This window comes from Ixodes scapularis, unplaced genomic scaffold (assembly GCF_016920785.2).
Source record: "Ixodes scapularis isolate PalLabHiFi unplaced genomic scaffold, ASM1692078v2 PGA_scaffold0__279_contigs__length_252992795, whole genome shotgun sequence".
Lineage (NCBI taxonomy): Eukaryota > Metazoa > Arthropoda > Arachnida > Ixodida > Ixodidae > Ixodes > Ixodes scapularis.
The window spans coordinates 5,773,975-5,787,176 of NW_024609835.1; the positions used below are offsets into that span (position 1 = coordinate 5,773,975).

The 13,202-nt window shown below is 48.5% G+C and overlaps 1 protein-coding gene across 1 annotated transcript in view; it reads left to right on the top strand.

Moving 5' to 3' along the window:
* The window catches only part of LOC8023590 (glycerophosphocholine cholinephosphodiesterase ENPP6), a 39,271-nt gene extending 27,403 nt beyond the window's left edge, over nt 1-11,868 (top strand). The window contains exons 7-8 of the mRNA XM_029968133.4: nt 53-167; nt 9,502-11,868. Coding sequence (XP_029823993.3) covers nt 53-167; nt 9,502-9,710 — 324 coding nt within the window. The 3' untranslated portion in view covers nt 9,711-11,868. The remainder of the gene's footprint in view (nt 1-52; nt 168-9,501) is intronic.
* Nucleotides 11,869-13,202: the final 1,334 nt, after the last annotated feature.

Consider the following 13,202-nt stretch of genomic DNA (forward strand, 5'->3'; position numbering starts at 1 on the left):
AATATGGGAACGCTCACTTAATATGTAATTGTATTTCTAATTTATCTTTTAGCTGAACAATACAGAGAAAATGAAGCCCATGTCCAGTAAAATCTACAAAGGTAACCACGGCTACGATCCTCTTCAAACGGAGGACATGCGAGCAATCTTCCTGGCCACGGGTCCCGGTAAGTTCCTTCTTCGAGGATTCGAGACTTTTAATGCGCGCCGCTGTTGTAACCACGTGGCTCGCTCTAGTATCTTTTGTACACCTAGTACATACAATACTGGGCGTTAATTGTTTTGTGTTATAATCGTCGAGGCTATATGGCGTAGCTTCCACAGTGACGAAGCGTCGCACTGCTGCGGGGGCACGTGTCTTCCTTTTGTGTCTCATTCGCACGCACTCGCGCGTCTAGTTTTGACAGAGTTGGAACACTGCGAAAGCTACGCTAGCATTGACAATGTAACGCAAAAATAGTTGACGCCAAGTATCGCCAAACACACTGTTTACAAACAAACCCTCGCTTGTCCACACCGAGGGCACTGCGCGCGTGCAAAAACTAGATTGGACCGAGGAGAAGCATCTGCGCATGCGCCGTGCCAACAGCAGCGCCACCGCACCGGCTTGACGTAAGAGAGTTGAGGTGGTCTATAGTACCCTGGTATACCTTTACTCGCCAAGTCCGAGTAGATGCAGCCCACGTTACCATCCGATCAATCAAGGAGCACCAAAGTGCATCGTCACGGCACTTTACGTTCTGGAGCGTTTGGAATAACAGGCTCGACCAATCAGGCACTGAAAAGAGCGCTGACTCGCGGCGCATTCACTGTGGCTGACTGGTTTAGCCGGGGATAGGGAACCAGAAAACCGACGAGCGCCCTAACGATATGCACTTTTGCTGCTGTTTGATTGGCTCCGTCGAATGGTCGTGTCCGCCGCCTTCAGTCTATGTGTGCAACCAAGTAAAAATACATATTCGAAACGTAAGAAGCAGGATCCCTTAGAGTGTAGACATTTGTTTTACATCTTGACATATCCCAGCATCAGCGGCAGATATTCGAGCACCAGCGACTTAGCGTGGGACAAGTGTAAATATACTGCGAATTGTTGTTCCGCATTTACGCAACAAAAATGTATGACTCTTATTCGAAGCAAACCTTTCCGCGCTTTTCTGTTTTTTCATCGTGCAGTCGTCGCGAGGGAGCGAGAAAGAATTGCACGTCGGACCCGTGAAGTGAAGTAGTCTTCCGGACTAAAATATCTATCGGACCAAGGGGGTCGTTTTCATCCAACTGGGTTTCAGAGCGCAGCTCTTAGGCGCCTTTTTCCGGCTTGAGCGGCGTCGCCGTCGCCGTCGCCATAGGTATACCCCCCCCCCCCCCCCCCCCCCCAAGGACTTCAGGAGGACCTCGGGTTCCTTCGGGAGAACCTCGGGTACCTTCGGTGACTTCGGAAAGGGGGGTCACGTGACCCCCCCCCCCTCCCCGAGGTCACGTGACTCCCTCCCCGAGGTCCCGTGACCCCCACCTCAGTACCCTTTCCTCTTCCTCCTCAAGAGCTGCGCTCTAATTTGGCGTTACAGGGAGTTCTAAACCGCTTTCATTTTATTATTATTATTATTATGGCAATCGCGCCACTTGTTCTAACATCGTGGAAACTTACTGTGTGAAACTAATTTTGCTTACATTTATGCCGTAATCAGAACGCTACCGAAGCGTGAGGGGAACTCAAAATATTACCGAGAAACATCGGAGGGCAAGGTTAACATGGTTCAAAAACAGTTTCCCTTTACGATGCTTTTTGACTCAACTATACGCAAAAGCTGGTGTGCATTAGCGATTCGGGTCATCAAGCAGATAATAATAATAATAAAATAATCCTTGTATTGGATGTTTTGTCTATCCGTCTCATATCCCCTCTTTCCTCAAAGTTGTTTATATCATAAGCTCTTCAAGAAGTACCGCATAGATAACATACCCCTAAAGCTGTTTTCGCAGCAGACCTACCGGAGGTCATCGGCCGTCAGCGCGGCGCACAGATTAAAAGCGCGCGCTGCGTCTGCGTTCGATGTGTGCTCATGTTCTCAATTAAATTCACACGAGGCTCAGCCGAACGCAGTCATAGTTACCGTGTTTACTGTTTGTGAACAAGGCCTTTGTGTCTACTTTCCCGTGAAGCACATGCACTCTAAAAAATTCTCGTGCGTTTACTTTCCCACACAACACTCGGAGAGTTAATCACCGCAACTTACGCAACTTACTGACGATGCCGAAACATATCTTTAGATCAAAAAACGCAGTCTGAGTTGTGACATTAAGCAATGCAAAACGTGACGCTTGCAACTCAGATTGCGCTTTTTGGTCCAAACATATTGTAGCGAAGGTGATGTCGCTGAAAAGAAGACAACGAGGAGGAGAACACAGAGTGCTCGTGACAGAGTTGGAAGCCTACGAGCAAAGCAAGCGGACGTCCAGTAAATGAACAGCTTGTAAGCGGTAAACGCTACATTGGTGTCAAAAGTGGAGCTCCGTTCCGGCCGACGTTTTCTTCGAAACATGGAATCCACACCCGCTCCCCAAGGTGAACACACCGCGAGTGTCAGCGCCAGAAACCTGACCGCCTCGGACCCACCAGCTTAAAAAAAAAATTGGTTGGCTCTGTATGTTTATACTGCCCTGATGGAAATACGCGACGACGGGTAAACGGTCTCTTAGCTGTAGATGAAAAATTTAGCCAGTGCAGTACAACCGCTAACCTGGGATTTTTAACGTGCATCACGCAGTAGTGATCACACGAAAGCGTGCCGGTACGAAACTCATCCAGATCGAAACGGGCGGGGGCGGTGGGGAATCGAACCGAGGAGGGTCCCAGTGCAAGCTTTCGCTCCACGCTCCGAGCTGAGACGCGTTAGCCCACTCGGCCACTTCCTCCCTCACCAGCTTCCCAACTCGTAGCCCTTATAACAAACCACCTCCAGCATGCCGAAGACTACTACGCACGGCGGGAGAGCCAGCTTCTGCGAAGCGCAACCTCATCCTCTCGGGAATTGACAGAATCTCTCACCGAACGCCTCCAGCGTCTAGAGGACCGATTGCCTGACCCCATGGAGCCCCGTGTCGTTGACGTTCCAGCCCAAAGCCCCTTGGGGCACCCGAGCCTACGACTAAAACCGTCAGCGTACAACGGTACCGCTCCTTGGCCCCCCTACATATCAATTCAACCTCATCACTGACGTGAACCATTGGTCAAAGGCCCAAAAAGCTCAAGCCTTGGCCGCCCATCTCGCCGGACCAGCGTTGACCCTATTGCATCATTTGCCACCTGAAAATCGTCAATCCTACCAGCCGTTGGTCGCGGCATTGGACGAGCGCTTTGGGGAAGGGCCGCTTCGGTTCCTCATTATGCACAACTTCGCAACCGTCGTCAGTCTGCGCTGGAGACAATCTCCGACCTCGCGGATGACATTGAACGCCTCGCACGTCTTGCGTTCCCAGACTGCCCAGAGGACACGGTGGAGGCTGTCGCTACCATGGCATTTATCGACACCATCTCGTCTGTTGAGGTACAGGATACGGTTCGCCTTGCACGCCCTAATGGCGCGTTCACAGTGGAAGCGGATCCGCGTTCGCGGGGCGGATCCGCGCGTTCTCAACCGCAAAGCGGCTAGAATCGAGCGGTTGGAGCGCGTTTTTGCCAACCGCTTCGGGACCGATTTCTCCCAACCGCGTTCACGAACCGCAATGCGGCAACCAATCACAACGCGACGCTGACGTGACAGTGACTTTCAAAACAAGATGGCACCTGTCGCTAGTGAGGCATCCAAGGCGCTGTAGTCCTAGCGCTGTAGTCTTAGCTTTCGACAAATCAACGGAGAAACTTGATGTTTACGTCCGTCACTTGAATCCGTCGTTAAAAGAATTGACTCGTAATTTTAACGGGCTTCGCATTGGTGATTTGGTTCGGATAAAAGTTTGTTTATTATTCCGGGTGCCACAGCCCAAGCTCGCTGTCTTGTTAATCTCTGCCTGTAGAGCGTCGGAACCCGCCCTTGATCGACCGAAATCTCAGCTTTTCTACCCACCAAGATAGTCGCGTGAACTATTGAAAGCTTTCGACACCGTGCATGATCACCACGAAGGCCGATAGAGACGTCGTGAGCTTGATTGCGTAGCCAACGCACTACCACGGAGGGGGCAGGGTACCTGCGCTAGCTCGACGTCTAACGTTTACTACTAATAAAATAAATAAAGGGAACCTACTCAAGAAATAAAGTGTACGTAGCAGACAATGAAGAGGTAATCCATACGGCGTTTATTTGAGCTTAATGTCAAACAAACAGTAGACTCAATTGGCGAGCGAGTGACGAGAGGAGAGTCCGCCACTAACGAAGCCACGACCGGCTAGCACCGAACACATTCCCCCGCACCACGGTCCACCCCACCGCTCACAACTTCGAAAATGGTAAGAGCGAACAACAACGAGGGGGGAAACTGGCCCTCTATCCCGAAAACAAGGCCAGCTATTCATGCGGGAAGGGTCCACTTCGAAGAAAAGGTCGGGGGCATCCCGTTCTGAGTCAGCAAGGCGCGCCTAGCTGGGCTTTGCTTGTGGAGGAAGTCGAGGGAATCACAGGCGAGTTTGGCGGGTCCATGCTTCTTGTTTCGCTGCCTGAACTCGTGATGCGTGCGAACATCCCGGGGAAAAATATTCCGAGTGCCAAAATAGCAAAAGTTTGGCTTTGGATCTTGAATTCAAGTGGATTTTGGGTTGCAAAACAGGGCTGCCAAACGCAAGTATCAAAAGATCACGCGTGATTGCCGAGAAACCGCCAACCGCCTCTCGGTGTGTGTGAACGGGGTCCCTCGCGAGCCACATCCGCGACCGCTTCGCGAACGCGGATCCGCTTCCAGTGTGAATGCGCCATAAGACTCTGCGGGTAGCACACACTTGTGGCTTGGAGGTACAGGCTGCCCGACAGGCATCTCGATCCACGCATGTAGAGTCCTTCATGCAATCGCAAACTCCAGCTATAAAGACGCCAATTTGCTGGTATTGTCACCAGCAAGGTCACACGCGGTCGCAGTGCCCAAACCATGACTTTGGCTCTTGTAGCCGGACCTCAACGACAATGGATCCAAGAAGAATTACGTCAACTCGCGTCTTGGCTTCATCTTTGACTTCCATCTACCTCCAGGGCGTCGTAGACGGGGTACCAGTACGTGCACTTGTCGATACCGGCGCATAAACCTCTGCAATCCGGCCAGAAGTTTGGGTGAAGGCAAACAGAGTTGTCCCACAAACTCCGGTGACTATGCTCTGCAGACCGCAACAGGGGAGACGGTAGCTGTACTCGGCTACACTACCGTGCCTTTCACCGTGGGAGGCCTTTAAGCTGCTTTGCCGGTTGTCGTCGCGGCTGTCGAGGAGCAGTGCATTCTTGGCGTTGATTTTCTCAACGCACACAAATGTGTGCTTGACTTCAATACCGGATTGCTACATTTGGGAACCGACTCGTTTCCCCTGGGTGCTGCCACAGTGACGGTTTACTGCGACAGTGGACTCCCAATAAATGCCGAGTTCTCGTGTCCGTGTCTCTACGTATTACCAACAAAGTTGGCCCAACACGTGTTACCTCTCTACGAGGGCGCGACTGTTGGCCTCGATAAAACCAGTGCGCGTAAGCTTCATCAGCTACTTGAAAGATTTACAAAGCTTTTCAGCACGGGGGACAGGTATACGGGCTTGTCATCAGCAGCAACACTCCACATAGTGACGGGACAGGCTACCCCTGTACTACAGTGTCCTCGACGCATTCCCCTTGCACAACAGTCATCTGTTAACGACATGATAAATACCATTCTACAGCAGGGCGTGATTAAACCCGCGTGTTCCCCTTGTTCTTCACCAGTGACACTGGCAAAGAAAAAGGACGGGTCAACATTTTTTTTTGCGTGGATTATCGATGTCTAAATGATGTTACCAAGAAGGACTCCTTTCCTTTGCCTCGAACTGATGATATCTTGGACGCTCTCAAAGGCTGCGAGTGGTTCTCCAATCTTGACCCCAAAAGGGGATACTGGCAGGTTCCCGTACACCCGGATGATCGAGAAAAGAGTGCCTTCACTACAGGTCATGGCTCATACCAATTCCGAGTGATGCCATTCGGGCTCTGCAACGCCCCGGCTACATTCCAGAGACTAATGGAATCTGTGCTGCATGGTTTCATAGGCACAGTTTGTCTTGTATACCTCGACGACATTGTGGTATTGGGCAAGACAGTCTCCGATCACCTGGTGAATCTCCAGCTTGTGCTTGCACGACCTCAAACGGCAGACCTAAAGCTTACACCAAACAAATGTTCGCTGTGCACAAGGCAGGTTGAGTACTTCGGGCACATCATTTCGACGGACGGGGTTTCCACAGATCCTTGGAAACTCTCTGCTATTGCCGAGTGGCCAACCCCGAGATCCACCGCTGACGTTCAAAGCTTCATTGGGCTGGCATCGTACTACCGAAGATTCGTCCCTAGTTTCGCCCACATCACCAAGCCCTTGTATACCTTGACAGAAAAGAAAGCCCCGTTTGTCTGGTCCCCGTAATGCCAACTGGCCTTCGGCACACACAAAACGGCCCTCACGTCTCCACCAACTCTTGCCTTCCCAAAAGACACAACACCATTCATCCTTGACACCAACGCTAGCGCCTCGGCAGCCGGCGCTGCACTATCGCAACACCCAGATGGGCATGAGCGACTCATTGCGTATTATAGTACGGCTTTTACGAAGCCAGAACGCAACTGCTGCACCACCCGACGCGAACGTTTGGCTATTATCAAGGCCATTACCCATTTCCATTATTATTTTCTTTGCGGAAATTCATTATTCGAACCGACCACGCTTCATAAACTTGGATGTTGAGTTTTAAGACCCCTGATGGACAGGTCGCCCGAAGGCTGGAACGCCTTCACCAATACAACTTCGACATACAGCATCGCCCCGGGTCACTCCACACCAATGCCGACGGCCTTTCGCGTCGTCCATGCGGTGAGAAGTCGTGCAAGCAGCGCACAAGCATTACAAAACGCAGCTGCATCTCACTCAAAGCAATTCCTTGTGGCAACGAAACGTGGACACCGGAAAGTCTTCGGGCAGCTCAACTTGACGATCCAGACATCGGCCTGCTCATACAATGGAAAATGAAGAATAGGCGACCTGAAAGCAAAGAGGTATCCAGCTTATCTACTACCCTTAAGGGCTACTTGGTGCAATGGGACTCTGTATACCTTTGTGACAACGTTCTCTATCGACGCTGGGAGTCCGCTGCGGGTGGCTCTGTCGTCTGCCAACTGGTACTGCCACACGTACTCTGCTCCCTCGTATTTCAACCACTGCTCAGCAGTTCAGAAGGAGGACACTTCGGCGTGAATCGCACGATAAAGAAGATTCGCCAACGCTTGTACTGGCTGAAGTGCCACAGTGAAGTGAAGCAGCGGTGTCGTCAGTACGACATGTGCGCCTCTCGTAAAGGATCTCACGCCAAACAGCGAGCACCACTTCAAGAGCAGGTGACAGGGGCGCCTTTTGAGCGGGTTGGCATTGACGTGCTAGGCCCACTTCCCCGGTCTACATCTGGTTCCTGGTTCTTGCTAGTCATTCTTGACTACTTACAAAGTGGCCGGTGGTTATTCCAAATCCAAACCAGACCACCCCTGAAATCGCTGACGCCCTGGTGAAGAATTGGATCACCAGGTACGGGGGCGCCCCTGAGCATTCACTCGGATCAAGGGAGGAGCTTTGAATCTCACGTATTTCAAGAAGTTTGCCAGGCCTTCATCATCGCCCAGACGAGGACCACATCTTTCCACCCGCAGTCAAACGGCTTGGTAGAAAGAATGAACCGCACCATCTTACAATATCTGTCGATGTTTGTAAATGACCGTCAAGATGACTGGGACAGCGTCGTGCACCTATTTTTGTACGCATACCGTACAGCAGCTCATGAGGTCGCCGGTTACACGCCAGCGATGATGCTGCTCGGCCATGACCTTCGTATGCCCTGTGAACTAACCATCCCACGAGCATCAGAACCGGCCACAGACCCTGTGTCTTTCGTGAACAAACTGAGAACAAATCTCGAGCGAATGCACGCATTTGTTCGATAACGGTTATCATGGGCCTTGCTCGCATGAAGAGCCAGTATGACGCACACGTCACAACACGCCCTTTTTCACCAGGCGACAGGGTATGGCTGTATAATCCGATTCGGAAACGGAGATTGTCCCCAAAGCTGCAGCGTCACTGGCAAGGACCCTTTACAATCGTGAAACGGCTCTGTAACGTGGTCTATCGCATACGTCAAAACGATTCATCTCGGGCACTCGTGGGTCACCGTGATCGACTGTCCTTGTATGAAGGACTTCGTTAAACCCTGATAAAATTCCAGAAGACGGGAGGGGGATTATGTATGAAGGTGATGTCGCGGAGAAGAATACAACGAGGAGAACACAGAGTGCTCGCGACAGAGTTGGAAGCCTACGCACTCTAAAAAAAAGGCCGTGCGTCTACTTTCCTGCACAACACTCGGAGAGCCAATCACCGCAACTTACGGAGGCAGCTCAGCAAATGACAATGCAGAAACATATGTTTAGACCAAAAAGCGCAGTCTGAGTTCTGACATTAAGCAATGCAATCGTGACGTTTTGCATTGCTTCATGTCACAACTAAGACTGCGTTTTTTGGTCTAAACATATGTTTCGCCAGTGTCATTCGCTGAGCTGCCTCCGTAAGTTGCGGTGATTGGCTCTCCGAGTGTTGTGCGTGAAAGTAGACGCACAAACCTTTTTTTAGAGTGCGAGCAAAGCAAGCGGACGTCCAGTAAATGAACAGCTTGTAAGCGGTAAACGACAATATGTTTCGGCATCGTCATTCGCTGAGCTGCCTCCGTAAGTTGCGGTGATTGGCTCACCGAGTTTTGTGCGGGGGGGGGGGGGGGGGGATGGACACACGGACTTTTTTTAGAGTGTATATTGCCAGTGATCGCGATGCGCATAAATAGCATAGCGAATGACTAGATCGAGAACAGGAGTCCCCGTACAAATGCAATCTTCATACATGGTATCTTCGTGCGAAGACTTTATCACTGTCTAGTAAACTGCTGGAACCATGCTGTCGATCGCGGTGATTGGCAATCTGCGTGCTCCGTGGAAAAGCAAACCCTCAGGTTTTCTTTATAAACCGAGCGGCTATTACTCGAGTAAATATGTTAATCTATATAATCGCATGCTGAGGGCTAACCACGCCCGGTTATTCTTAAACTGCGAGTGACTAAAGAGACTATATACTTTATTTCTGAAAGCCTCTAGTCCGAGGATTTGCTGATCCTTCCCCGATGACCTTTCCCCGAGAACTTTGTTGACCAAATCTACAAGCGTGGTCCATGCCGGGTAGTCTGCGCCCTTTCGGGGAGCGATCCGATCCTCCCACGTTGCCTTCAACGACGCCTTTCCTCACACGCCCCAGGTCTGAAGAAAGGCTTCCTGAACGAGGGCGTTCACATGGTGGACCACTACAACGTCGTGTGTCGCCTGCTGGGCATCGCGCCCAAGGACAACAACGGCACCCTCGCGCACGTCGAGCCCATGTTCTCCGGAGCACCTGTGCCGACGCCGGCCGCGGCCTTCCTGGTTCCCAACATTATCCTGGCCATGCACGGATTTCTGCATCACTAGCGATGGGCGACCGTGTCCAACATTGCCTAGATTCGAACGCCGCAGTGCTGAAGTTTCGGCGTCACCCTAAAGTGGCGAACGCGGGGCACGGATTGGACACGAGTGCTGACGTCGGCTTTCGGCGAACACTCGCGTCCAATCAGCGAGGACACGAGTTCCAGCCGAACGCTGATGGAAACACTCGTGTCCAATCCGTGCCCCGCGTTGGCCTCCTTAGGGTGACGTCGAAAATTCAGTTCTATGACCTTCTCATCTTGGAGGTGTGGCCATATTGCGCAGAAGGCCGAAACCTATCAGTAGTTTGTTGCGGGTTACGAAAGGCAGCACAAGCTTCTCTCAAAAAGCCCTCCACTCTCTCCTCTTTAGCGGAGCGGACGCTAAAAAGGGGACGAGTTGAGAGGAGAAAACTGCCAATCCTGGAGAGCACAGAGCTTTATGGGAGGGGTTTCGCCTGTGATCATAAACCTGCAAGAATTATGGCATTCCTTTCGTTTACGAAACTTCACTTCGGTAGATGTTTTGTGAATACAAACTAACACTTGTGAATATATCCGTGGAAGCGTCAAAATTGCATCAGCGACTTCGTTCGCAAGCTTACAGAGAAACCATTACGTGTGCTCAACAGAACTAAAACACAGTCTTTTTTAAAAATTTTGTTACCCAAATGTTTGTCAGCATCTTTTTTGTCGGCTTGAGGTGATATGGATTAACAAAGAAATCCCAGCTTCTTTTATGCTGGAGCTTGGTAAGATGGTTTTAAGATAGGAAGTTTGTTGCTATTTTTTTTTTTTTTTTGTGGGCTCCACTTTTAGGCTTTTAAGACGCTCTTTTTTATGCTGCTAACGCAACTGTACTCCGCGTCACACGTCATAAAGGCATGTGGCGCGGATCCTCATTTCGTTTTCAGGTGTTTTTTTTTCGAACTATACATGAATAACTTGTATCTGACATCATCTCATTGTCCCGGTTTACGATAGATGGCTTTTTATTGCGAATGTGTCATTGGAATGTATTCTCATAACTGTGGGCCTGCTGACTTGCCTTATGACCATGTGTAGCAGGCTGGTGGTTTTAGCAGGTGGCTGACGCGTTGTTTTTAATCTGTGCGGAATTGTAGCTCTACAAATTTTATTTTACTTATGTTTTTTAACAAGATAAAATTTCCTTTCCGAAACCCAGATGCTTCGTTAATGTTCAGCTGTACCGTACGCTGTGTCTTGTACATAATATATATAATGCAATATTAAAGAACTGGAAACAAAATAAACCCCCAAAAGCGACAAAGATTTGGGGGTTTCGGAAATTATCATCACTTCTATTGGAGGTTCATGAACTAGCGTAGTTTTTTCACACCCAATATTTAGGTGAAATATTACTTTTGTCTGGACGTTTTATGCACGTAAATTCACGCTCACTGGGCCTACCTGATGCTCAATTACCTCAGTGATAAACTCCATTTATTTCTTTGAATATCGTGTAATATGTTGATCTTATGTCTTAAAGGAGCGGTGCAACGACTTTTGTACTTGGCGCAAATACCGCTTGAAATGAATACCTGATGTTTATAACCCATGATAAGGCGCGGTGGTTTTTCTTCCCATGCAATGGCAATCGCAGAAGAAATTGCTTGTCAAGCTATTAATTATCTCAAAGTGAAATCGAGTGCTCACGCAATGCTCCGATGCAACCTACGAGCCGAGTTCAAATATCGTCATGGCACTGCAACCTCCAACCTACGCCACCAGGAAAACACTCGCTTTTCTCCTTGAAATTACTCCGTAATTACTCCGCAACAGAGATGGTTCTTGGTCAGTGTTGTTCCGTGTGATTATACTCGGGTGCAAAAAAAAAAAAAAAAAGCTCGTGTAAAAAGAAAAAAAAAAAAGAAACCTCCTTAATTCAGTTTCGTTGCACCACCCCTTTAAAATAAAACTCGGGATGCCCAAATATCTAACAATCTATCACGCATCAGCGTTTTTGTGGCTTTCTAGTTATAAAAAAAAAACTTTATCGCGCAACAATTATTTTTTCCTTTATTTCCAGCTTGTATTAGTCTTGACTTCAGAATTGTAAGGCTGCAGATACTCCACCCTATTAAAGTACCAGATCTGCGAACAGTATGTGTACATAAAAATAAGAATAAAAAATCCAATGATCATTTGTTTCCTGAATCAGTTCTATGGGGCATTTACAGTCTTACGCACTTTTTCACAGTCAACACCGAGAAGGAAAATGACTTGCGGCGGGGTATTTTACTCGTATGAATTCAAGCTCACTTTGGCCTTTTAATGTTTACTTATCTCAGTGATCCAGGGTTTTGATTTATTTGAGTACAGCGTAATATATTGAACTTATCATTTCTCTTACCTGTACAGCCGAAGATAGACCAAAATGCCTAAATATTTAATGCATTCGCAATGTTTGCGGCTTTATGGGTGAGTAATTTTGTAGCTTATGATTCCGGCTTGTGCGGTTTTTGACTTCAATGCCAATGTGTCATTTCTGCTAACAGTATATTCAAAATAAAAAAAAAACTCAAATGACCATTCGTTTTTGTTTTTAAGAATCACTCGTTGTGTGAAGACTCTTGCTTAGATGCTTTGTTTTAAATAAAGCGCATTTTTTATTCGACCATGTGTAAAGTTCAGTAGGCGTTTTTATGTAATCGTATTGTTCACAAGACAAAGTACGCAAATTCCAGACAGTTGTGTTTTTTTACTCTTCTCTACATTTGCATACGTGAGTCAAGACTACGCTGCGGATGTACTTGTAAGCAGCCATTCTGCTAAGTCCACAATTATACTTAGAAACCCAACACAGCTCTACTGTTATAAGGTGCACACTAGGGAGAGCAAGGCATTTTGAAATGCTTTATTCACTCAAGCGCTCATGCCAGAAATGCGTTTTGTCAAAGTTACGTACTCTCACACGTGCTTTCAGCAATCCTGCACAACACCCTTCGGTTCAACTTAAACGCACGGAAGACTCTTAAATCGACAACTCCGGATATATTTTATTAATCATTAACCGAGTTCCTATTACGGCCATACTTTGCCCAAAGAAAACACATATTGCAATAAAGGTAAGCACGATAGGTATATCATTAAAAAAATCTGAATAGGGAGTGGATCAAACTCTAGAAATTTAAATGGGATGATGGTCGCCGTGTTTTTCGGTGCTTCCTGGTTGATCTCCGTCATTAGGTGACATCCGTCGATGACATAGTATTGACCGGGGGCGGCGCTTAGAGCACGGAGGGCTTGCCTGACTCTGATGACGTTTTGTCTGCATCAATTGTCATAATTGTTTTTACCACCAGTTCGAAATGCGTGCATGTGTATTGATTGCTATAAAATGTATCGTTTATGAAGCCGCAATTTTTTAAAGTTTCCATTCGTGGCACTCACTCGTTTTAATAACCATTCAAACGCCTGAACCCAGATGAGTGTTCCGAAACTATATGTTATTGTAGTTAGAAGCAAGAGCTTCAAC